Below are 25,482 nucleotides of genomic sequence, written 5' to 3' on the forward strand. Positions count from 1 at the left end.
ACAGAAAAAAGGAGGGAGAGAAAGATACTCTTAATCCTTGCTGAAATCTGCACAGGCTGTAACTGCAGAGGCATGACATTCTTATCACATATACACAGCCTCAGTCTAACTAAAATGTTATTGAAATGAAACAGAAAGACCTCAAGTTTCAAGTGAATTAAGTGGTCACATATACATGGAAAATTACATGAAAAACATGTTGATTCTTGATTACTTCTTTTGCATGGTACTACATAGTTTCAACACAGTTTTAACACTTACCAACCAAAAATATTTAATTCTGAATATGAAAAAGCAGACATACAAATTATTTCTGAAGAATGTAGGACTTCTACTAGAGAAGGGGTGGGAAGATGCAGACATGACTGATGCAATGCTGTTTCTCCCAGGCTGCAGACAGGGTGCTGGACCCCAAGAAGGAATCGGCTTCTTGGCGCTGGGAAGGAGGTATCTGGATTTGGGAAGCCACGCTCCAAGTGTCTTGTGTCAGCTTTGGAACGTCCTTTTGCTCATCTCTGCTTCAGTTCTCCACATGTAAATGGAAAAGACAACAGACCCTACCTACACCACCAGGATGACAGCAGAGAAATTACATTTAGGAGAGGACAGAAAACCTCAAACTTGACAGGTTCAAGCAGGCAACCCTGCCACAGTGCATTGCCATGTCCTCTGCAGACACCCAAGCTGTCCCAAAAGTGGTGTGGTTTGGCACAGCAGCCACTGCACCTTATCCGCACCGTGCTCGGCAGAGCTAATGTTCGCTAAACAGATTATAAGGTTAGTGCAGCACCAAACTGATGTGTCCAACTCTGTGTACAACAAGGAGAGAGCGATTTTTCATTAACAGCCAAATCCCCTCTCTGACAATAGCAAAGCTAGGACATCATGAAATAATATACATATGTACTGCTGGTAATGTTATAATAGACCACGAGTCGATGTTTGGCATAATAATGGAACACAGTTTACATAACGAAGCAATAGAGCAGAGCATAAAGAAAGCAAAATTAATTTTAATTCAAAAAATAATTCAAAAAGTTTCCTTCCCCTTCTCCCCCCACCCAATAATTAATTTGGAAATGTATCATTTCATAAAAATATTTCCTTTGAGGAACACGTTGTCAAAATAAATTCAGGGGAAAGTAGCGTTGCCAAATTCTTATTGCTGTTACTGTCTTTCATCTCTTAATGCTAATTATCTAAACTCAGAGGTTTTCTGTCTTTCAATTTCTGCTACCTTAGGAAGACCAGAAACCACAATTCAGCTGGCAAACTACCTGCTTTTCCTGTTAAGCAGTTCTAACAAACTACCTCTGCTAAACATTGGAAAATTTAAGTTGTAGTATCATACTATTTATTTGAGGGTTTTTTTAAGAAATATTCCTGAAGCAGCAGTTGCTAGGTAATATAGTTCATTGATATCCAACTGGCTCCCTAAATACTAAAGATTCATGGATAAAACATTTTGGTATTTTCAGCATGATGATGCTAGGATTGGATGCTAAATAGACATGTGCATATCATGTTTACGCATAGCATGTACCTGTAAAGCTTCAGGAGAAAAACACTCTGTGATATGGGAAGAAGAAAGCCTGGAACATAACTAAGGGAGCCTTTATGCTCAAACTTTGCTGATTTTCTAAACTGCTTACTGCTGGGAGCACTGTCAGCAAGGGGAACGCATTTTCTTAGGTTTTTCCCCTAAGCATCCATCACTGTCTTCAGCCAAAGACAGGATGCCATATTAGATGCACTTTTTTCTTGCCTAAATGACTCCTATGTTGTTCTTCAGTTAATTTTTTTTCTCGTAATGACATTCAATGAACTTCTCTCTGTGCCCCAAGGGCTGCCACAAATATGCCTAACAATTTCTCACAATACACGCTGTGTCATTACACAGGGTCCAGAAACAAGGTAAGGAAAACTGACCTTTCCCACTTAGAAGAAACAGAGCCATGAGCCACGTGGGGTCTGATGGAGACTTTCCCAGCCACCACGGGTTGCACCCCAGAAGGACGCAGTTCCTTGGCCATACGAGCAGCACAGGTGGCTCAAAATATGTACAAGTGCCTTTTGGAAAGGAGATACAGTTATGCAGTTTCTGTACACTTCAGCACTGTGAAAAATAAAATGACATCTCTGTGATCATCTTCAGCAGTCGATTTTTTCCCACCTTGCAAAATTACCGCTAAAGTGCTTGTCTCATCATGCTTGGGGGGGGGGGGAGGGAGGGTGACTTATGGTTTGGACGTTTGTATGATCTGTTGGGAAACAGTTGATTCACAAAAATAGAGTCTCAAGTCTTTCAAAGGTAATTATGAGTTGAAGACCAGTGCAGCTAATGGTTTGAGTTGGAAAAAAATTATAAAAATATCTTAGAAGTGTCAAAATTACTCAGTCATTAGACTGGAAAGAGGCATATTCCGTGATGTGGTAGGTAGGGCTCTCAGCTGGTGTGTGTGAGCCTCTCTTGAATGTCTGCTCTGTGGAGTCAGAGAATAGCTAAAAGTGCAAAAGCTGCAACACAAGAGACAGATCCCCACCAAGCTGTTGCCATCAGTGCTACAGCTTGAGAATTAGCAGAATAAGGGTATAAAGGAATGAATGCCTGAATTGCCTGGGACCTAGATCAGAATGTAGTAGAAGATTTGGGAAAAAGAATTTATTTTCCTTTAGGTTTATTCACATTTCATCAGTTTCAAATTCCACCAGTCTCAGAGCACTGACATAGAAAATGCCCACTCTGCTGACCTGGCTTCAAAGAATCCCATGGGAGCATCCCCAGATGATTTCTGTGTGCAAATTGAGACACATCTCTCAATAAATACTAGGTCACTTCAAAACCAAACATGTCAGGGCTCAAAGAGAGAAATCAGCTCACCTGCTCTCCTAAGCAGCAGATTTAGCTCCTCCAACATCGAAAGGGCCCTTTTCTGCTGCAACACTCTTGGCTCTGGTGCACAGCCAAGGTTTGTTGGTGCTTCCCTCAAGCTGTAGGGTCCTTCCAGAGGACACTAAAGACCAGTGAGAAGGCCTGACCTGGGGTCAGACCTCTGTACCAGCACAGCAGCTTCGTGGCCCTGGCCTTTCAGCCCCAGCAGCAACCCACAGGCAGTGCTGACTGTTATGTCCTCTGCCGAAAAGCTCCATTTCAACTGTTCCTGTGCTTTAGCCCTCTCCACCCATCACCATCAGAGCTTTTGGCTCTTCATTTTCTCATCACTCCTGGGCTGTCCATGGTGTGGATGGTAGGGCAAACAGAGGCCAGTGAAGACAAGGAGTGTCCTCTAGTGCTTGGCTCATTAAGCAAGTTGTAGGATAAGCTGTTCCTCCTGGTGGTCAACCACAGATAGAGACATCACGGGGCTGAAGCCGTGTTTCTCATTTCCCCTGTAGCCACGAGGTGGAGCAACTCAATAACAAACGGCTCTGCAGAGGCACCGGATTTAGGTGATGGGACGTTTCATCTCAGTTCTGGCTCATGCAGAAGCTGCGGGCAGCCCTGATGGGATGCTGCAGTGGCCCAAGACGAGTATGTGGCTGGTAGCCCAGAGCAAGAAGGAGCAAGCTCCAATAGCCTCCTGGCCCATGTCCCAGGTGGGATGCAGGGAGAGGATGATGTTCCTGGGTGCCACCTTATAGCAGAACAAAGGAGGTCAACCATGCTCTCAGCTCCCAATGGCAACCCCAACCAAGCACACTCTAGGAGCGAAAACTTCTCCAGGACCACCCCCAAGGCTCCACACATTGCTGTGTTGCGGCCTCTGTTGCTCAGCCTCCTGCTGTTTCCTTCTGGTTGGCTTCCGAAGCTTCCTCCCCAGAACAGAGCTAGAGAAGCCCTTCAAAAAAAAAGATAAAATCCAGGGTGCTGGGAACATGGGAGGGCACAGGGGAGGTGAATGAAACTGAAAACTGGGGAAGACTTGAAGGGCATCTGGGGGAAATCAAGGAAGAAAGCAAGGGGATCACAGCAGTGGATGATCTCTCTTCTCAAGCACAGCAAGTATTTTTCTCACTGGTCAGACTCTGCCAGCAGCATCAATGACAGACACGGAGGCACCAAGGAGAGAGCAGAGTTTGCAGGGTGCAGCCCTTTTCTCCCCACTCTGCAAGAAAAGGTACAGCACATGTGGTCTGGAGGATTTAGTGAACTGACATCGTCCCATTAGCACAGAGTAGAGCCTGCAGCAGGAAAAGAGAGGTACCTTGGCTGCCCACAGCTTTCTCACCCCTGCATCACAAGTTAAGTTATTAATCAACAATCTGAGAGTCCTTCATGGACTATCTCAGTCTTCCTGTTATGCTGCTTGCTCCGTTTCAGTTTCCTCTCACCATCAGCCTTCAGCATCAGCCTTCTTCAACCTTCTGATTTTGACGGCAGAGGAGCCTTGTCCCATGTACTTTTGTACCCCCTGCATGCCTTCCCGGCCATTTCTCCTCAGATCCCTCCCAAACAAACTCACAAAGGTGTCTGCTGGAAAAAAACAAAACAAAACAAAACAAATCGGCTGGCAGTGGCTAGACCATGACATGCCAGCCCTGGCATTGCTGCTTCTTCATCCTTCCCTTCCCAAAACATCTTTCTCCAGATGTGCAGCCACACAGGGCTCTGAGCAGCAGGCACGCTCAGGGTCAGATGCTTCTGGGCAGCCTCTGGTGAGGCTGGCAGCAAATATGAGTCTCAAGGAGAAAACGAGAGAGAAGAGAAAACTCCAAGTGTGTGGGAGAAGAGAGGGAAGAGCGAGCACCTGCTTGAGCACTGGTGGCAGTACAAGCAGCGACACGGGCAAGCCCCAGGGCAGGAGCACAGAGCGGTCTGGCAGCTGGGCTGATGTCCCATTCTCCCGGCAGCCTTGGTCCCCACTGCCCAGGGTTGGCCAGGCCCTAAATGTCTCCCCATGGTAGAGAGACTGGCCTGTGTTTATGGGGCTTTTTCTTAACATCCAGAACACAGTCACAAGAGCCCCACTGGATACACAGAACTGAAACCTCACTGAGGGATGCCATGAGGTATTGTTCACTCAGCCCTATAACTTTTTCCCTTTTTGTGGTGTTTCTTTTTTCTTAAGTAGAGTCATTTCAACTAAAATACCATGGGGGAACCCCAAGTATTATTTTTTTTCTCTCAGTTCCTACCCCCATCTCTTTCACAGTTGCACAATTTCGATTCAGCTAACACAACCATCAGTTCTGATATTTAAGTGGTTCACAGGGGATCAAGCAAAACTACCCCTCTGGCCTTTCTTTCCCCCTTTGATAAGAAGATTGCAAACATACATACAATGGGAAAAGAAAAAAAGAAATCTTTTTTCTCCCTTCCTCCATGGACAAAACCAGCACCTCACAGTGTCTATGGGTACATTCCCTGCTCCCTGGGAGTAAAAACAAATTTCAGAGTGACTTTTGTATCTTTTTTTAAAACACCAATTCAGAGTGAACATGTCACATCACCACTGAAAACCAACGGTCCCTTTCCATTTTGGTGCCATGAAAAGGAAGGGGAAAAACAACAGTGACAGCTCAGGATTTAGCTTGAAGCACATTTTGACAGCTAATACTCTAACCATGGATGTTAAATACAATGAATGAAATCATGTCTTGTAGAAAACAATCAGAGAAAGGTCTGTAGGGCCAGAATTTCTTTCTCTGTTACTGGAGACTACTTTGAATGGTGACTCAGAGAGTCACCAGCCCCACAAAGTCATGTGTTTACACCCTGAAATGAGCTCTGCGTGACATACAACGTACATAGTGTGTGTATGCAGACAGAGCGTGGGGAGACCGATGTTGTCATGGAAATATGTGGTGAAATGAAAAGCAGCAGCACGTCATGCTTTCTGACACCCTGACCAGCAGTTACGTTGCATGCAGCTCACTCCACTGCCTTGGAAGAAAACACAGGACTTGAGAACTCTACAAGCTGAGGAGGAGGAAAAGTCAACAACCAGAGCTAGAGACAGTCCAAAGGTAAGATGACAAAGGAGAATATTTCATTGTGGTGAAACCTTGCCTCAAAAGCTTTCTTCTTGCTACAAGATCTGAAAAATAAGTAAATTTTACGTAACTTGTTTTGCTTATAGCATATCTACCTTTTCGTTAAGAATGAGCAGAGCTACTCTCGGCATTTATGCTTTAAATATTTTTCTTCTGTTTTGTTTATGAATTTACACAACGGATTCTAGTCTAAAATGCTTTTTACCAAAACTAGATTTTTCTCAGGTAAAAATCTTGGTAAGAAGCTGAAATTTTATTTCTCTAAACCCAACATTTCCTAAACACGCTATCAAACAAAACAAAACTAAAATAAAACTAACAAAGAAAGACTAATGAAATCTGCTACAGGGGCAATGGAGAAAATAACTTTTCCAATATTTATTACTTTTCACTAATTCCTTAATTAACTTTTCATCCCTTTGGCTCTCAGCAATGGGCTCCCTCACAGCATGAGACTCGTGCTTCCCTGGGGGACTCAGCAGGAGAGCACCATATGTGGTTGCCTAGCCTGGGCCACCCTCTTGTACTGAGCAGTATCTCTGCCTGGGTCACCAATGTAACCCCTTGTTTGCCACGGGCCACCTGAATCCAGAGGTTCAGGGACCCAACCCAGCTCCCAACAGCTCCGTGGCTGCGGGAAGGCTGAACTCCCAGGCAGCAAACAATCTGCAGCATAACAAGGGGTGCTTGTCCCTTCCAGCCACTCGGATCCCCATGCTCTTCCCAAACTCAGGCTTTTCTGTCCTTCCTTTTTTATTTGGGCAAGGGAATTTCATTGTTTCGCCTCAAACTGCCCTCAGTCCCTCGCAGATGGCAGCATAGCAGACGCTGCTGATGGGGCTGCTGCCTCACTGAGCCCTGAGCCCCCACACCTCACAGCAGCCGTGCTCTGCACGGAAGGATCCTGTGAAATGTTTTATGCAGCCAGCAGCACTGCTGACCGCGGGGACCCGAATATAACCTGCACCTGCTACAGCAGGACAGAAGCTGCAGATGGATCCCCGCACCTGCCTGCCACAGGTGTGCTCGGCTGCACCCTTATCGGGCTGGCTTTCTGGAGCTGGTTTTCTCATTTCTGTAAGGCAAGCTAGTAACTTACAGAACCATTTACCTGGCATCAGTGTGTCCTTCAGGAGCAAACAGCCAAGCTGCTTTTGCCTTGTAACAATACCTGCTAGTTTTTAAGTAGGAAATAAATTTCCCTTCTTTCCTGATCCTAATCTCTTAAACCACAGCACGGGAGAGCTTACCTCTGAAACACTGGGGGAGTCACTTGATCTGCAGAACGGGAACTTTTACTGCACAGTTGACAATCATTTGACAAATCTGAAATGAAACAGCATCAAGATCAGTAACGTGTAGGAAAGGCACTAGGTCAAAGTAGTAACAATTACAAAACAGCAGACAAAAGTAGTTTCTGAGCTCGGACATAAATATCTTTTAAAAGACTTTATTTACAGGTTACATTTGCTGTGACAGAACTGTCTGGAAAAGAAAGGACCAGATAACCCTGTGCATTTGCATTTGTAAGTGATTTCGGCTGAGACCAGCATCGCAGAAACCAATGAGAGCCTTCCCGGTCCTTATCAGGAGAGTCTGAGGGCAGATCAAATCAGCACCCTTCCTCTAAAGAAGAGAATTACTTCATGACCCCTGCTCAGAGGGTGTCTACCTCGACATCGCGGAGGAGAAACCAGATGCACATTTTCTGCAGCTCCTGTCTCTGCATATAGAAATCTATCCTCTGTGGTAAGTCTGGCTGGTTTGGGCAGAAAGTAGGGTTCTTAAATTTAATTCTTCTTCTAAAGACTTAACCTCTGCTATAAATAACCTGTTTAAAACCTCCTGCCTGTCTCCTTTTAGCAAGCTTGTCAGAAGGGCCAGAGGTAATCACAGCCCCTGTTTGCCCGGTGGTGGTGGGAGAGGGTGCAGGATGGCAACGACTGTTTGGGATCTTCACATTAATAACTACGGGGGACCCTTGTGTGCTTGGCTCCCCAAGGTCTCTTAGAATAGCCTGATTCAGGAAATCTAATCCAACTAATTGTCTCCATCCCCACAACCCAAGTAACCCTAAAATCAGGGGCTGCCACCCTGGGCCTGCTGAGAGATTGTGTTGCTCCAAGGGGATGATACATCTATACCCTGCCTAACCTAAATTATAGGGCAGCACTGTCTGGGGTATCAGGCGCCAGTGCAAGTGAGGCTTAGATCCCAGAAAGCCTTGTTCCTCCTTGAGGCACAACCTCATCCCAGGATCCCTTGGCACTGAGGAGCTCTATGTTACTGGGAACTGCAATTCAGCACAAAGCAGCCTGAAAGGAAAAAGTGTTTCCAGGTCTGAGGACACACAGAGACCTCATTGGCCTTTGTACCGGGTCTTAGATATGACCTACATCCTTCCTTGCGGTGAAAGTGATTTTCTTCCCTTCCAGCATACCTGGAGATATGAATGATGCCAGTGCCACAAGCAACATCAGCACTACCGTGGAACTGTTCCAGCTCATCATGTACGCCCCCACATTCAGCCTGGGATTGCTGTTCAATTTGATGGCTCTGTCATTCCTGTTTTTCAAGGTTAAAAAGCTGTCAGAATCTACAGTCTACATGATAGCCCTTATTTTCCTGGATACTTTGCTGCTGTTTACTCTTCCTTTTAAAATAATTTCCTACCACCTTCAGAATAACTGGAACTTGGGGTCTGTGTTTTGTTCCACCTTGGAGAGTCTTTACTTTGTGAACATGTATGGCAGCATCCTCATCTCCCTCTGCATCTGCGTGGACCGGTACATCACTATCCGTCACCCTTTCACAGCTCCCACCCTGCGATCCACCAAGAAAGCTGCTCTGGTCTGTGCTGTCATCTGCCTGGGCACCTCGGCTGGGACAGTCTCTACTTTCCAGCTGCACGGAGAGGGTCACAACATCTCCTCCTGCTTCCATAACTTCTCCAAGAGCACATGGGAAAACACAGGCCTGTTGGTTGCCTTGGAGATTGCCTTCTTCAGCAGCATGGCAGCCATGACCTTCTGCACTGTTCAGACTGTTCGGTGTTTGAGAAAGCACAGAAAACCATACAACCCCCAAACACACACCAGCAGAGCAGAGAAGATAGTCTTGACAAACCTTGTGGCATTTTTGGTCTGTTTCACGCCTTACCATGTGGCATACTTGCTGTATTTTTTGGTGAAGAATAACATAATTCACACCAGTTTTCAGCAAGTGCTACGAGACACCGTTCAGGTCACCCTTTGCTGGGCAAACTTGAACTGCTGTCTTGATGGGGTGTGTTATTATTTTGTTTTAAGAGAGTCCTTGGAAGTTCCATTACAAAACAGTGAAAAAACAGCCACACGAAAGCCTTGATCCATGTGCTGCGTCTTAGTTACCTGGGATGATACGTGGAGAAGTTTTATGGAAAGTACAGAGCCTCGAACTACTTATCTAAGCAATTTACTTTAAATATTCAGATCTGAATGTATTTCATAAAAAACAGAACTAAGTCCATTCCCAGAAGACTGCTCCTCGCTTTTTTAATTTCCTTCCCTAATGTTTTGTGTTAGCATTTATGGGTAAAAAGAAATGGAATTATTCTATAAATGGTGATGTGTATCTCTTTGGATGCGATTTCTCTATACTTTGAAAAAAAAAATTGTTCACTTATATGTGGTAGCATCTTTCAGCCTCTGTGTCTAAAACACACCTGCAAAACTTCCTCAGGACTTGGAGTTTATAGTAAAAAGCTTCAGACTAAATTGTGTTGCCTCCCCTGTCCTGATCATGTATGTTTCTACCCACATACATGCACACCTTTCAGGTTTAGATTTGCACATCCTATTTAAAAGAATAAAGTTATTGTAACTCTGAATCCAAAGGCATTTTTAGGTTAACATGGGTATAGCTGACTTGCTCTGCAAGGTGCAATGCTTGCTGTAGCAATAGTTCCTGTGCCTACTACACGACACTTCTAACTGATATTGTCACTAGCTCAAGTCCCTGGACAGCTCAGATTGACTATCCCAGTTTCAGGCTTCCCCACCAGCTCCTTTCCTGCTTGCAGGCTTTTCACATACCTGTTCCTTCCTGCTTGGTTACAAATCCAGTTTCATGAACAGAGCCAAAATAAACAAGAGTATGAAATACAAAGCCCGAGTCCAATGTAGCAGCAAATATATGAATCCAAAGCAACAAGCCCCACCTTGCTGGGAGATAAAAGAAGAGCAGCCCTGATCCCTAAAGCAGCAGCCAGGAACACAGGATCCCAGCAACCTCTTAGACCTCGGAGCAAGCTGAGCACCACCGCTTCCCAAACAAACAAGGTAATAAAAATAATCCACCAGCAGGAGCCCAACATGCCAGTCAGTTACTTCTTATCAGAGCTCACAGGCATTTAGATAAAGTGAAATTTTTTTGAAGTTGCTACATCTATGTATGAGATTGTACCATCTACCTATGAGATTGTACCAAAGAAGTCCAGTTTATGAGGAGGCAATAACACTGACCCAACATAGATGTAAGTGTGTACTGGTGTTTACAGGGTCCTTTTGGTCTTCAGGTGATGAAGTGTGCTTTCAGATTTCTGGGGGAAATGATAATTTTGCAAAGGTGACATTTTCAACACAAAAGGTCTGTGCTGGATCTTATTGCTTCTAGATGTCTGAACAAACATGTTCCAGGTCGAACCTGGTGTGGTCTGATCCCTTCTCTTTGCTCGGGTGGGTAGGTGTAACAGCTTATTCATTTGTAGGGCTTTATATCCAAATCATGACACTGAGTATCTAGTGAGACTATAGAGGTTTCTGTTTGCACCAAGAGAATACTAATGACCAAGTGCTAGGAAATAAAAGTAAAAAAAACCCCTGAGAATCTTCAATCTAAAGCCATCACAGGCTTTCCAGACTACAGATAATGATTCATCTGAGGGGAAAAAAGGAAGCAAAAGCCAGGGTTTGTTTGGAAATTATTCACCCCCAAGAGCTGAGGACTAACACATACAGTTCTTAGCTAAAAATCAAGTTAGTTTATTCTGAGAGAATGAGACTGAAGTATGGAGAGCTGTTATAGAGCACTTTTCCTACTTGCACTTGTTTTTGCATTTGGATAGTGAAAGGCAAAGGGTTTAAGCCTGCACTGAAAACATAGCGGGTCGTGGGAGATGGTGAAGCTGCCCTGCCTGGGGACTTCACCCAAGTCTCGGGAACTTGCATTGGAAGGGAGCACCTGATATGCCAGGACAAATCCCTGCTGCTGCAACAAGCCCCCTCAAGCAGCTGTTCTCACCACCTCCCTGAGCATTCAATAGATTAAGAGTCCACCTGTCCCCATGGAGAGGTGGGAAAGAGCTCTTTCCCCTCACACCTCTTCTAATGGACATGGAGAGTTACTCAGGGAGAGTTCTCACCCCTTTTCTCTTATTTCAATATTTCTCTTAATTGAAATAGTTGCTTCCCTTCCCTAATATCCCTCAGACGTATCTACAGAGGTCAGTACAGTGCCTCCTTAGATGTAATTTTGTGGGCCAACCAACCCACTTAATTTGAGAGGCCTTTATCAAACTCTCCCTGAGCCTGCCAGGTGTCCTGCCAAGAGACCTGTCTTGCAGACATTCATATATGTATTGTATTCACATGGGTAGCTTTCCTACCCACTTATTTTCAGGTTTCATTAAGACTGGGCATGTGTTCCTGCACCTTTGATATTTCACACTTAAACAAACCACATGTTCTGTTTCCTGCAGCCTCACTCACCTGAGAAAGCAGCAAAATTCAAACTTAGGTATCCAGTAACTCTGCACATCTGTCCTTTGCTTTCCAAATTTCCTTTTTCTATACAGCTATTATCTTGTGCTTCAGGATCCGGAGTATCTGTTTGGACTGAGAAGGAAAAACATCCATCAGAAAACATCACTGATGATATTTGTGTGTAATCATGAAAACCACAGCCAAAGCATTCATCTCCCAAAAAGACAGGTTCAGCACAGGTCCCAGGCATGCAGTATCTCCTACAGATTTCAGTGTTGTCTTTTATGTTTTATGAAAGATGTCCACACACAATGAATGGAATGCAGTATTTATCATGAGCAATGCCACATCTGTGGTCAGTGATAACGAGAAACACCTCAGAAAAGCAAGTCTCTGGAGAAATGCATAGTCTTTTACAGAATTCTTCATATACATATGCTCCTCTCAAAGTGGTTTATTTTTCTATTGCCACTAAAGAGAGTTAAAATTGTTCTTTGTCTTCTCTGCAGAAAAACAGCACCATGAGCTAAAGATGAATTTGTAGCATTGTAGATACTAGGGAGAAGCCCTCAGAGGAAATTCACACAGACAAGAAGTGTGAAATAGTTAATTTCGCTGTGAAAGTGCAGTACTACAGATAGGCTCACGCAGAAATCACACCCCAGCTCACTTCACCATTATTTCCCCACACAGGAAAGCTGTTTGTGTGCTCTTGTCATCTGCTACATTTACTGGTGGTATGAGATTGAAGTCTCATAAAAAAGCAAAAATAACCTAAGTGACACCATCTAGTGATGGAGCATTCCTACTGCTGACCTTGGCATGACAGAGACAAGCAGAGTCCTGAATGTGCCCAGTTTCGGTGGAAAAGTGCTCTGACCCTCAAACTCGACCTGTGCTGTTTGCTCTGAGATCTGCAACCAGGCAGTGCAAAGCTACAATTCAGACAAGTGCTGCAGCCCACCTTACTCAGCCCTGTCATCATCCTTCCTGCCCTTTCACATGCCTCTGTCTTCAGTTTTCTGGAGATGCTGACTTCTCTAGAAAAACGGAGACTTTTCCCTCTGTCAGGTTTCTTGCTCACTGAGAGACTTCTGCCATGGCAACAAACTCGAATGAATCAGTGTCTTTAGCTAGTCTGAAAGGCGAAGAACAACTACAACTTCTCTATTTTTCCTTCATTTTATCTCTTTTACTCTTCTTATTCTGATTTTTATATCTAGTCACTCCATGAGAATGACATTTACCACGTCATCTAATGTGATTAAAAAGTTGCTGAAGGATACTGATGCAAGTAAAAACCTATGAGGAACCAAAAATGTTTCCCAGGAAGAAAAGCTGAATCAGTGCCATTTGCAGACACCAAAGGATGTAAAACCTCACGTCTGCTATATGCTACAGATTCCTGTTAATCCTGCTCTCTATTCCAAGACAAAAAAGGTATTAAACTGGGATCATACTTGAGAGCAAGTATCAGCAGTTCAGAGTTGTAAACACTGCCGTGCAATTGTTAATCCAAAACTAAGCATCAAAAACCTCAGGAAATCCATTTTAGATTACACTTCAGAGTAGACCAACAAAATCCCAAACATTCCCTGCTAAGTATTAACTTTGTGACCACAAGTAAAGCCACCTCCCAGCAACCAGCATCTAACCAGGTCTCACTCGGCCAGCCAAACTATGAGACAACGAAAGACACTGTTTGAAATAGCTTCACTCAGTTTAAAGCAGAGCTTAGGAAAGCACGAGGAGTTGCAGACAGAGACCAGTCTGACTTCATTCATGCTCACAGGAAGTGCAGTGGCTCGAAAATGCTGCAGTTGAAAGGGTGAAGAAATACACGAATGGGACTTTAGACCAAGGGCGGTGGGGCTGTGAAAACCCTGCAGATAGATTTTTTTTCCCCCCCCCATGAAGAGTAAAATAACTTGGTATTAATAATAAATATGTTTATGTAAACCATTTTATATGACTAGTGAGATGATAAAAGAAAGTCTGAGCTATAGAAAGCTCTTTATCACACTCTGAACTCAGGCTTTTGCTGCCGCTCCTGCCTGAGGCTGCGCAGGGACCTGTTGGGACCTTGAGGCAGGACCCTGCTGTGCAATGAGGGGTGTTTGACCCCATTTGAGATGCCCTGGGGTATCCCACCCAGCCTCCAATGCCAAATCGAATGGGGATGGGCTGTTCTGGGCCCTTCTCACCTCTACCTGTCTCTCATTGCAAGAGTCACGTTAAAGGAGGCAGAACACACATAATTCAAACACACAGCCTGACATACCTCACCTTATGATTCCTCAGAAAACACACATTTAGGCTACAAGGAGTTGAAGGAGGTAAAGCAATGGGCTGGACACATTTGCATTTGTAACCAACTCCATGCCACAATGGCAAGACAAAACTTAACCCTGCACCCAGTAGCAATAGTGAGACCTTTAATGTCCCCTGCCTTTGCTACACAGAATACAGAGGCAAGAATAATGTGTTCCCTTGTTTTGGAACAATGGGGCAGAAATCAAGCAGTATCACTGAGTCTTATCCTAGATTTAATTTCTGGAGATAATCACACCACACACATTGTTATTATACTTCATGTTATGATGAGTTATTACTCTCTCAAAGAAGCCTGTGTCACTTGCCTCAGGATGCCCACATACACCTCTCACAAAACAGCTTTAGAAGGCATTCCAAATCTCTGTCCCACTTTTTGGCAATAAAAACCCTGATCCTGTGGGTAAATAGACCCATTCTAAGTTTTAGTCTATCAGATTGTCTAACTTGCACAACAAGGCAGCCAGAATCCCATACTGAAAACAATCCTGTTTGCAGATAAAGTATTTGTTTCTCCAGAACTCAGCTGCATATGTCCAGGAACATTATTTTCAACCTTCTTCCTAGTCACGTTAGGTTTCCAACACAGCTTCCACCTCATGTTTACAAGTCTTTTCGACACAGATATAAACAGAACCACACAGGTCACAATCTCTGTTACCAAAGTTTTGGTTAAACTGTTCAGGGTACAAATTATTATTTCCTTGGATAAATACAAAATGTCAAATTAGAAAAGCTTGAAGGTCATCCTGACAGGGAGCCAAGAGGAAGGAAGCACTTTGTTGGCCAAATTGATGACACCTAGAAAAGTCTTGCAACATTTTGAGTATTAATGAAGACAAAACGAAGTACCATTATGCAAGTTTCCCAAATCCAACAAGACAAAGAAGTGGCACCAGAAGCCTATGGAAGGTCACAAAGTGGCCGCGGAGCAGCACTGTGTTGCAGGTGGCCCACTGAAGCCATGGGACAGCAGACCAGGCACCTGTGGCTGTAGAATTCACAGCCTCTGGTGAAGAAGTGGGATTTCAAACATTGCCAGAAGCAGAACATGCAAATTCCTGTTCTTTAACAGCTATATTTGTCCCTTGGAGGACTTTGGGGAAGCATCCCTGTCAGAAAGGTCGTTCACGAATGCAACTTACGTTTTTGCTATTACTGTACCCCACTCTCAATTACAACCACATTCACTCAGCTTCTGCTTCATGTTTAATCTTGCTGAAGTTAGAAACCCTTTTCTATATCACATTCAGTTCCTGTAGAAATGAGCCCAGTATCCCTGAGGATTAGAGTCTGGAGGGTCTGATTTAATTGCACACCCTAGACAGACTCAGACTCCAATGGTTAATGTCCAAACGAGGAATAAGTAATTGGGATGGATCAGCTCTTGTGAAACAAAAAGTCCTGTTTTCATGCAAATAGCATTTGCTAGGAAGAATAACAAATGAGAAATACAAGTCAGAGACAAAGCAACAGAATCCTTCTAGGCTGAAGGTTTTTCAAGAGGTAACAGCTGCTCTTTAAACTGTAAACAAAATTTCAGGGTGTTTTTAGATTTGGTTTTGCATGCCTAGGTGGGAGTTGGTAGATGCAACAAAAAGCAAGTGACCGATTTGCTTTAACTTTCTTTTTGTCACTTAATTCCCATTCACAACCTTAGATGGGAACAATTTCCAACATCTGTTACCAAACTTTTAAAGGAGAAGGAAAAAAAGAATAAAATAAGGCAAGAAAAATGCAGTAAAAAGAAGAGTGGTGGCAAACAACAGCAGCTCGCATTGGCAGGTGCCGGCTGTGCAAATCTCCTTTGGAAGATGTTGGCAACAGCACCCTGGACCCAAGGCGAGCAAGCACTGATGAAGGCTGTTGACAACACCTGCAGCTGAAGGCAGAGAGCGTTTAAGGCCTCCTGCAAAGCATCAATGCTGCATCAATGGGGAAAACTCCAGCCTTAAACTGCCACAGAGGGAAAACGCCAAGAAAAGGTATACACAGTGACAGGTCTTTGAATAAATCATGCATTTTGCATGTATTTCTCTCAACGGCTTTGCAGTTTTTTCTGTGTTAAGCCCTGGTGACATAAGACAGCTTTCTTCCTTCCTTCTTTTTTTTTTTGCAACTACACCATTGCCATCGGAGCACAGCACATCCATGACAGAAAAGGCTCGCTGTCGCTCAGCATCTGACTCTGACCATGTCAACTATTTCTTTAATCACATTTTTTAAAATAAGAAAGCAATGGCAAATGACAAAGAAAGGCTGCTCTGCATGGTGCCTCACATCCCCTGAGAGCAGGCTGCAGCACCAGCCCTTTCTCCTCCTGACACCCTCCACCGTGGCTGATTTGCTTTGTCTAAAAACAAAACAAAACTGCCCTAAAATATCTTCCTAAGTATGGTACCACATTTGAAATTTCACCTCCGTGAGGTGTCCCAGGGATCCTGTTTTTGCGATGACCCCTGAGAAGAGACCAAGGGCGCGGGAGGACACCCCAGCTGCGGGCAGACTGTGCCTTGACATGGCAGCCAGAGGGCTTCTTTTAAATATGGGCAGCTAAGGATTTAACTTTTTTTTCCTCAAAGCTATTTGCCAAATTCAATAACAGTTTCAGTCAGAAACACAGCAACTACTTCAAAAAGTTTCCTGTACTCAGGGACGATTTTGCATAGAAACTCCCACAGCTCCAATGACAAAATGCTGCCCACGGGGCCATGTTTCTGTGAGGAAACAATGCCGTTTTCAACATTAAACTTTTTGTTTAAGCTTCCTCCACTTACTTCACGTTTGGGTGAGTGCCAGGACATTAATACAAGTGAATATAAAGCCAAACGTGAGGAGGATAAAGTCTGGGGGCAGGCAGGCCTGAGCCAATGGCTCCTGCCTTCTCTCAGTGCTGCCGCCAAGAGTCACTGCCCCAGTGCATCCTTCGGCCGGCCGAGGGGGTCACGGCCAGGAAACCTGTTGAACAACGGGTGTCATTTGATGAGCTAATGAGATGCTAATTTATACAAGCAGCCCATATGCTATGGCACAGGTGCTGAGCAGCCCTCAGCCCCACTCACTGCCTGGGACCGGAGCCATGATGGCAACGGCTGCCGAGCCCTCGTAGGCAGGTGTCAGACACAGAGAGACTTCTTGCTCAACAAAATCCACTTTTTGGCCAAGTCTGTTACAACTGCACGGGCCTAAGGTTACGCTGCCCACAGGTTTCACAGCAAACAAACTGAACATGCTGAGAGGTGCAAATATTAGAAGGCATTAATCGATTTTACAGCTTCTGCAAACAGCCCCACATGGAGCTGCCCTTCCAGCAGTCATAACTTAAAATAGTCAAGCACTTACTGTTAATGAAAAACTTGGGTAAAAAAAGTGATTGAAAATGCAAAGACCCACCAAGTCCCTATGGACAAGCATAGAGACTGCTCCTGCAGAGAGACAGCATTTCAGAAACAGCTATGCTGGATGAATTCAGATTGTCACAGAGATTAATATCAAATATTTACCTTTTGGTGCAATTAAACAACTTGATCAAAAGCACAAAATGAAAGCAAAGTGCATTTCCTTTGCAAACCTCATTACAGAATTTACATGCCTTCTTCTCCTCACTTAACATTTTAACCAGCCAATTCATTATTTGGTACCTGCTGTTATAAAGGCGACTAGGTTGGAGTTTGTTGTTTGCTCATGCATTTCATGGTCTAACACTAAAACACTGGGATGGGGAGAAAGATAAAGCATTTATATCCATGACATCTTAACTGAATCGTTTTTTAAAGCTGTTATAAAGCTCAGAGCGAGATGATCCAAAAGCTCATTGCAAACCTGCCTCACATTTCAGAAGGGCCCAAGCTACATTGCAATTGTCCGTACTTCAGTAGTGCTCATGTTCCTTGAAGAGGTGGATGAGCATCAGTTTAAAATGCCTACTTCGCAAATACTGTAAAACGCTTCCCAAAGCACTTTTTACCAGGCAAATTTTTTTATTTTATTTTTTCACTGCTCAGCAGCCCAGCCTGCTGTCACCAAGAGAGAAGCCCCTCCTGGCAGCGCAGGGGACCTGGATGTCTTAAACCGAACGGAGAAGAGTGACCAAAGTAGGGCAGGAGACAGAATATGCTTAACTGGCACTTATTTCCTTCTCGGGTCCTGGGGTCAAGCAGAGACTGAGAGCTGTGACCCCCTTGAACATGCAGCGGTCCTCAAAATACAACTAATAACCTGATAAAGACCTACGTCAGGGCTGCCTCTGTGGCTGGCAGGCCAGCCAAGGTGTGTGGGCTTTGGATGAGCTCAGCGCTTGTTCCCAACAGGCCATCAGCTGGCATAACACAGGCAAACATGACAGTCTGGCCCAAAATATCTGTCATTTCACTGCGGCCATCTAAGTTGGTCCCAGGGGCTAACTGCATTTGCCCTGACCCAGACCCCTGACTTAGGCGACAGTTTCACAATGACCTTGTCCACAAGGGAAAGCACAACATGGTTAAACAGGGTTTCTGCCAGCAGCGGAGTGGGAAATCACCTGTTTGCTGTTCCCAGACACATTCATTGCCCGAGGGAGTAACAGGTGAAACCTCCTGCTCTGTGTCTGCCTCATTTACACCATGGGGACCAGTGCACAAACAAGTGCTGCAGGTGGTGCCATGGGATTTTCCCAGCATTGCTCAATAACTGGGTGTGCTGTTAGTTTTTAAGAAGGAGGTTTTGTTAGCATCCCAGACCCCACTGGGCAGCCTCAAAGGCAGCATGCTGCAAGGCCTTTGTGGTATGCGTCCTACAAAGGGACGTGAGCCCCCTGGCAAGCTGCATGCATACTGTGCTGCATCCAAATGTATGTTTGAAATATGTGTTGAAAGGTCCTTATAATGCAGGGAGTCTTCAGCAGTGCTGGGGGAGGCCAAGGATGGGGAGCACTTGGAGCCAGCATCCAGCCCCACACACCGAGCCCCCTGTGCCCTGCCTCCACAATGAGCCTGGCAGCCCTGAGATCTTGCTAAAATGATTGCAAAAACAAAAGCAATCAGCTGCACAACCTGCGACACGAGCAAGCCAGCAGCGTGAGGCTGCCAACCCACACAACCTGCACTGCTTACTGCACCGGGACCTGGGGCTGCAGCGGCTGTGCGAAGCCAGTCACAACTAATTTTAAAGGCAGCCTATAGATATAGGTGTCTGCACGTGATTTATTCCTCTATAAGCATTTTCTTCTCTTTTTTTTTGACAGTTTTGTAATGACCTCCAGTTTTTATTCTTAGTGTGTATAACACCGCCACATCCCCTACTACACTTTTCCCAAGTATTCAACCTACAAAATGATCAGTCCATTTGGAGACCAAACTGAACTCAGCCAAGTCATAAAATGCTGCCTAAAGTTGCTATTTTCAGCACTCAAAACTGAAACCATGGCTGTGTCAGGTCCAAACACTTCTCTAAAGGGTAACTGCATTGGTCTGTATTTTCCAGTACTCCCCTACAGAGATCATTAACACAGTGCTGCTGGTTTAATTACCACAAAGGCCACTATACATTCTAAAACACTGAGCTGTAATTTTCTTTCATTTCTCACATCCAGCTTGCCAAATTTCTTAATGATTTGCATTGCTAAGTGCCTGCCTGCCTGCCCACAGGCGCTTTCCAGGCCTCGTTGGTACCATCAGACCCAGCCACACCGCAGGAGAAGGTACCCGGGGGCCAGGAGCAGGCTGCACCCCCCCAAAACCTCTGCAGATTTTGCAGATGGCGATGCTCTGACAAAGCTGCTGACACAGGGGTGTTTACAGAAGGCAGCCTCGTGCATCCACAGTACCAAAACAAGTCAGATTATAGCTGCTTCTTTGCGTTTTAACATGCAACAGTTTGTGGAGAAGGGAGAATGGCTCATGAGTATTGACGATTGTTCTAGCAGTGGTAACCACAAAATCACCATTTAAAAAGAGTGAGAAGTGAGTTGAGGCTTGAACCAAAGCCTTTACTGTTGCTCCATGAGTAAAAAATGGGGGAACAGAGTCACATCCAAGATAAATCTCTTTAAGAGATGACAAATTTAAATTTGAGAGGTTTTCTTCAACATTAAGAAGTTGTTTTCTTTTTTGAAACTTCTTTCCCTGGTCAAACCATGAGAATATTTCAATCATTGCATAACATGATCTCAGTTCAATTCAAATACAGATCTAGAAGTTCAAGCATGAAATTACACACTTGGTCTTTTCACATCAATTAATCCAAACGAATACAATAAGATACTGGCTTCCACTGCAGAACATCTTTGTGCTAGCTGGCACAAAACACAGTCCACATTCACTATGAATAATAATATTCCCAGAGCAAATATTCTTGGCAAACTTAAGGAAACATCCAATTCTTGATTCTTCAACCCATCCATTTCTTCTACAATTTCACCAAGAATGAAGAAGTTAAAAGTGCTGGGAATTGTCAAGCAGTCCCTGCACCATGCTCTATTCCTGCCTGACTAATGCACCCTGCTCCAGCCCGTCCTACAGAAGAGGTGTGGAAGCATATACAACCAGTCAGTAAAAATATCTGACCCAAATGAGTGTCAGGTTGTCGAATTTAGAAGACTAAGGTATGCAGAAACTTCTAAGCTGAGCACTCAAAATCACCCTCTAGAGATGTTCTTACTCTCTGGGAAGCAAAGGCTCCTAATTTCACTATGACAAGTTGGATGGTCCAAATGTTGCTTCAGGCTCCAGTTCCCTTTCCAGCCTCATTGAGCCCTGCTGGCAATAAGGCCGGACACTGGATTAGAAAATAAAGGACTTTTCTTGAAAAACAAAACAAAAAAGTTTCAGATCAAACCAAAATTAGGTTATGTCAGCTTTTTCCAGTATGAAGAAAAAAAAAAGTAATGCTTTGTTGACATTTTGGTAAACATAAATGTTTCTTTTAACGCAAAATAAACAGTGTTTGTTTAATTCCCGTGTTACTTGACCACTTTAATTTGCCATTTTTAGGTAAAAACTGTTTCAAAACAAGAAACAACAACTTAATTACTAAAATATTAAACCAAATGCTTCAGCTTAACATTAGGAAGTTCACATGCTTCCCTCCACCTTTTTCTACTATTTCTTTTCAGCTGAAAATATTCATTACAGCTCAATTCATACTTGTTAGTGACTCTCTCCTCTCAAACTCTGCTTTCTGTTCACTTAATTCAGAAAACATTCCCTCTAATGGAGCTGCAGCATCTCATCGATTTCATGAAGACATGAACACCACCATCAGGAACTGTACTTACTAAAAGGGCAAGAAACTGGCATTTTCCTTAGACTTAGAAGACTAACTTGGGAGGCTAACTTTATTGGAATATATAGTTTTATATCTCTGGGAAGCTGTGACAGCATCCACAATACTTACTTTTATAATGTCCTTGGTGGAAAAATCAGCATGATGGCAGCAAAATGCTTGGGAACAACTTGTACATCTTCAAGCACAGACGTATGTGTAAGAGGGAGAACATGCTTTCATTAGCTTGGCATCAACATAATGTACCAGACTGCTGTTCATGTTCAGCTAAACGTGTTCTAGTCAGTTCCTAGTAAAGACAACCGAAAGCCTTATAAACCATAATAAATTGGGGACTGCTCAGTTTTCAGGTACATGAATCAAGGAGCCATTTCACAGGGTAACACTGACAGATATTTTAATTTTTCACAGCATAAAAGTGGCCCAACAATCCCTTTCATCCCTTCATCCCCGAAGCCAAAAGGTGATTTGCGGAGAGCAGCTTCCCACTGCAGAAACATTCCTTGTCCCAAATTTGCAGAAATTCCAGTCAGCTGCATTTTGCGGGATGAGACTGGACTGTGAACATAACTGTAAAGGACTTGTGACAAATCAAGAGCTCATTTACGTGTTAGAAGAGACAATGAGGTCCCTCCCCTCAACTGCTAATTTAATAGGCTTCCAGTACACTTAAAAACCAAAAAATCCACCAGAGTCTGGAAGCAGATGCTCCCACAGTTAAACCAAAACTTTGAGCACTGCCTCGCAAAGCTTAGTAACAACCCCTGAGCTACACTGCAACATGCAATACTAAAAATAAAAGGTAAATTATATTCGGTGCTAGCTGCTGTCATAGTGACCCACATCTTAGGGTTTCAACTGCACATCTGCCACACAGTCCTCCTAAATCAGGCCTTATTGCCAAGGTTTTGTATGTGCCACCACAGAGTTAAATAAATCAGCCTTCTGCCAGAGAGTGTGAGTTCAATTAGGAAGCAGAGCTGACTTATTTCAAGTATCCTAAGAACAAGGGGCAACAAGCACAACATCAAGAAATGAGAAACTGAGCCATGAGAGAATGTTCAAAAGAAAATGCAAGATTTCATAGTAGAAGCTGGTTTTCCTTGCACTGGCCAAGACTTGAGATGACTGACTATGTTTAAAGGTAATGAGATTTATTGAAACGCATGAGTCATGTTCTTAGTATCAGCAGATACTGGTAGAAGAGGCTTTGGCAATCACAGTTACTGTCAGGTGCAGATCCCTTCTGCAGATTCCCAGTAATGGAAAAAGCATCCAGATACTGAAGAGGTACATGCAAAATGCAGCAAAAACGACCATAACAAGTGAAACATGAACTTCCTCACTCATTGACCAGAGACTAATTTTGGAAAGAGGAACAGTCAAGTTCAGGAACAATGTTCTGACACTTCCCTACCAGAAGGATGAAAGAGGAGAAGAGAAAGCTCAGGAGAGCACCAAGGGCCCTGCATTGCTGTGTGCAGGTGTGGCAGTTGCACTCCCCTCTCTGAGAACTAGAGCCTTCAATGGGGCAGCTAATGCCTCTTTTGTGGCACCCGGAGTCAGTTGACAGGGTCCTTAGCAGAGGAGGGGTCCAGAGAAGCTGAGAAGCTTCTGGAATGCCCACAGCCAGATCTGATCACACTATAAACAGGGGTCCCGCCAAAGATCCCTTTTGTGTGGTCTTCTCGGAGCAGCGGGTCTGCTGAGCCGGAGCCCTCCCCTTAGACTGGAACACTGTCTAAGGAAACTTCCCAGAATTGGGACCGCCTCACCTCCTTGTTTGGGTGAGTGATAATTTACTGGATATATCCTTCCATAAGTCCTTGCCTAACCCAGGTGGGTGATAGTTTCAAGTGAGTACCCTGGAGTCAGAGGGCTCTGCTGTGTTTCTTGTGAGTGTGTGCAAGCACACTGTGAATCCTCATTATTCTCATTTTGCTGCACCCCAATAATTTCCTCAACTGATATCTGAACCTATATTTTATGTTGTCAGATTGCTAACTAATTGTACAAACCCTGTTTTGGTTGGTTTATTGGCTGCATTTTTCCAGCCAGAATAAAGTCTGTTTTGGAACTTGTTTTCTGCCTAAAACTGACTTTGGAGTGCCTCTGTGACAGCAGGGAGGAGAGGAGGGCAGCCCTCGAAGGGCAGCCCTGCAGAGCCTGCCAGAAGGCAACAGCAGGCTCAGGCCACAGGCAAATAGACACATTTCTGCATAGAAGGCAGCTGGAGAAGCAAGGCTGAGCGTGAATATCCAACACCCACAAGCCACCCAAGCAGCAGAAGCATCTTGCTGCTTCACAGACCTGTGTTTGGCAGCGACTTCCTCACCATGGGCTGCCCCTGGGCTCCCAGTGGAGAAGCCCCCCAGAGCCTGCAGGCACAGGTAGGCTCTGACATGGGGGTCTCAGCCACATGCCCACCCAGCTCTGCCACCACCCACGGGGAGATGCCTCCACCCTGCAGCATCTCCTGCTGCCCAGCTCTGAGATGCCACCAGGATGGTCCCTCTGGCTGCCACCTCGCACAAGCAACAGCTTCATGGAGGGGATGTGCTTTTCTTTCCGAACAAACACACATCTTACATATCAGAGGTAAAAGATTTTATTATCCCATGGATTTTTCCTAAGAAGTAAGAGTCCTACGAGACAAAATATACAAAGCATTTTACGTTTTCTTTCTAGACAACTGCATTCTCATTGTATGAAACAGTGACTACGCTAGTTCACCTTAAAGAACCACGGTTTGTCCTTACAGCTGCAGAATTGCACAGTTAGCATATTCAATGACCCATTAATTCATGCAGAATCAGAAGGAAGGGCAAAAAAGGTCTATATGCTCACCTGAGTGCAGGCTTAGATTCCAAGAAATAAGGAGAAACACAGGGCTTAAATTTACCAGTTTGCAGTAAATGAATCAATTCTCTGACCCACTTCTTGTCATCCACTCACAATGAAATGCCAGGGCTAGTAGCAAGTTATCACTGGAAAAATGCAATGGTACCACAGAAAAGCAAATACCCCTCTGGCAGTGAGAAACCTTCCTTATCAACCTGCATGAAGTGCACATAACTTCATTTTACATCAAGCTTAAAGCAGAATGAGACCAAACTGTCCTCCTCTACCTGGTAAAATTTAATGTTTATAGTTGACTCTACATTTACACACACAAAAAAAATCTCAGCCTGTAAGACATAAAAATTCCTATTGCATGACATGACCATTTTGAGATCCTGTTTTGTTTTCACATAATTAACTCATAATATTATTACTTAAAAGTATTATTCTAAAATAGATTCACTTTTTTTGGTTCTGCTGAGCTAATGATTGTGCTTGCATTTACTTTATCCTTCCTCTTCTAAAACAACAAGCTCATTTCAACAGATGGTGAACAAGTCCAGATTTGCTGGAAACCAGTTAACAAAAATATGCCAAGTTGAAACTCACTCTGTTCTTTCAAGCCAAAAAACTGCCTGCATTTCAAGAACCTAATTAGTTTTAATTATATTTATGGAACAGAGGGAAGAATATTTAATTACTCTGCAAATCTTCTGTCTGATGATCAATAGAAATGCAGTTTTGTTCACACAATTTCTCTGCAGTATATCGATCAGCTGGATCTTGCCTTGTATCAATAACTGTACTACAATGGTGCCTGCAGATAATGGGATACACAGCTGGACAACATTAATTACTATTAAAACAGCTTTCATCGGGAGTTATGCAAGAATACACACTCTGCTAAAAAAAAAAGAGAAAAAAACCTGCTTCTGCACTTGCCAGTAACTACCAGTTCTGCTGCTGACACCACTCTGCATGCTGGCACGGCACCCATCCACAAACAGATGGGATCTCAACAACTCAGAAAGAAGGACCTGTGCAAACATAACTCAGCTTTCCAGGCAAGCAGAGCTGGCCGGGATGGACACAAGGCTGGAGAAACCCATCAGCTCCACCCGCAGCCATGGCCTACAGTGGGACATCAGTGGAGCTCTGCTGCCTTGCAGAGATTCACCTCTTTATTGACTGGGCCAGAGAGACAGCAGAGCTGCCCAGGACCCACAGCAGCTGCAACTGTGTGTTAAAGGCTACACAGCCTTGCACTTCACTCTGCTTCACGGCCCGGGAGCAGGGACACGCTGTGTCACCC

At 44.2% G+C, this 25,482-nt stretch overlaps 1 protein-coding gene across 1 annotated transcript; it reads left to right on the plus strand.

Annotated features, from left to right (window-relative positions):
- Positions 1–8,442: 8,442 nt before the first annotated feature.
- Positions 8,443–9,360, plus strand: LOC308043622 (lysophosphatidic acid receptor 6-like; the record flags this gene model as incomplete). Its single annotated transcript, XM_080349802.1, has 1 exon — positions 8,443–9,360. The coding sequence occupies one exon, from the start codon at positions 8,443–8,445 to the stop codon at positions 9,358–9,360; it is 918 nt and encodes a 305-aa protein (XP_080205928.1).
- Between the last annotated feature and the right edge of the window lie 16,122 nt (positions 9,361–25,482).

The sequence above is a fragment of the Nesoenas mayeri genome (assembly GCF_963082525.1).
Source record: "Nesoenas mayeri genome assembly, chromosome: 9".
In the NCBI taxonomy this organism is placed as follows: Eukaryota; Metazoa; Chordata; class Aves; order Columbiformes; family Columbidae; genus Nesoenas; species Nesoenas mayeri.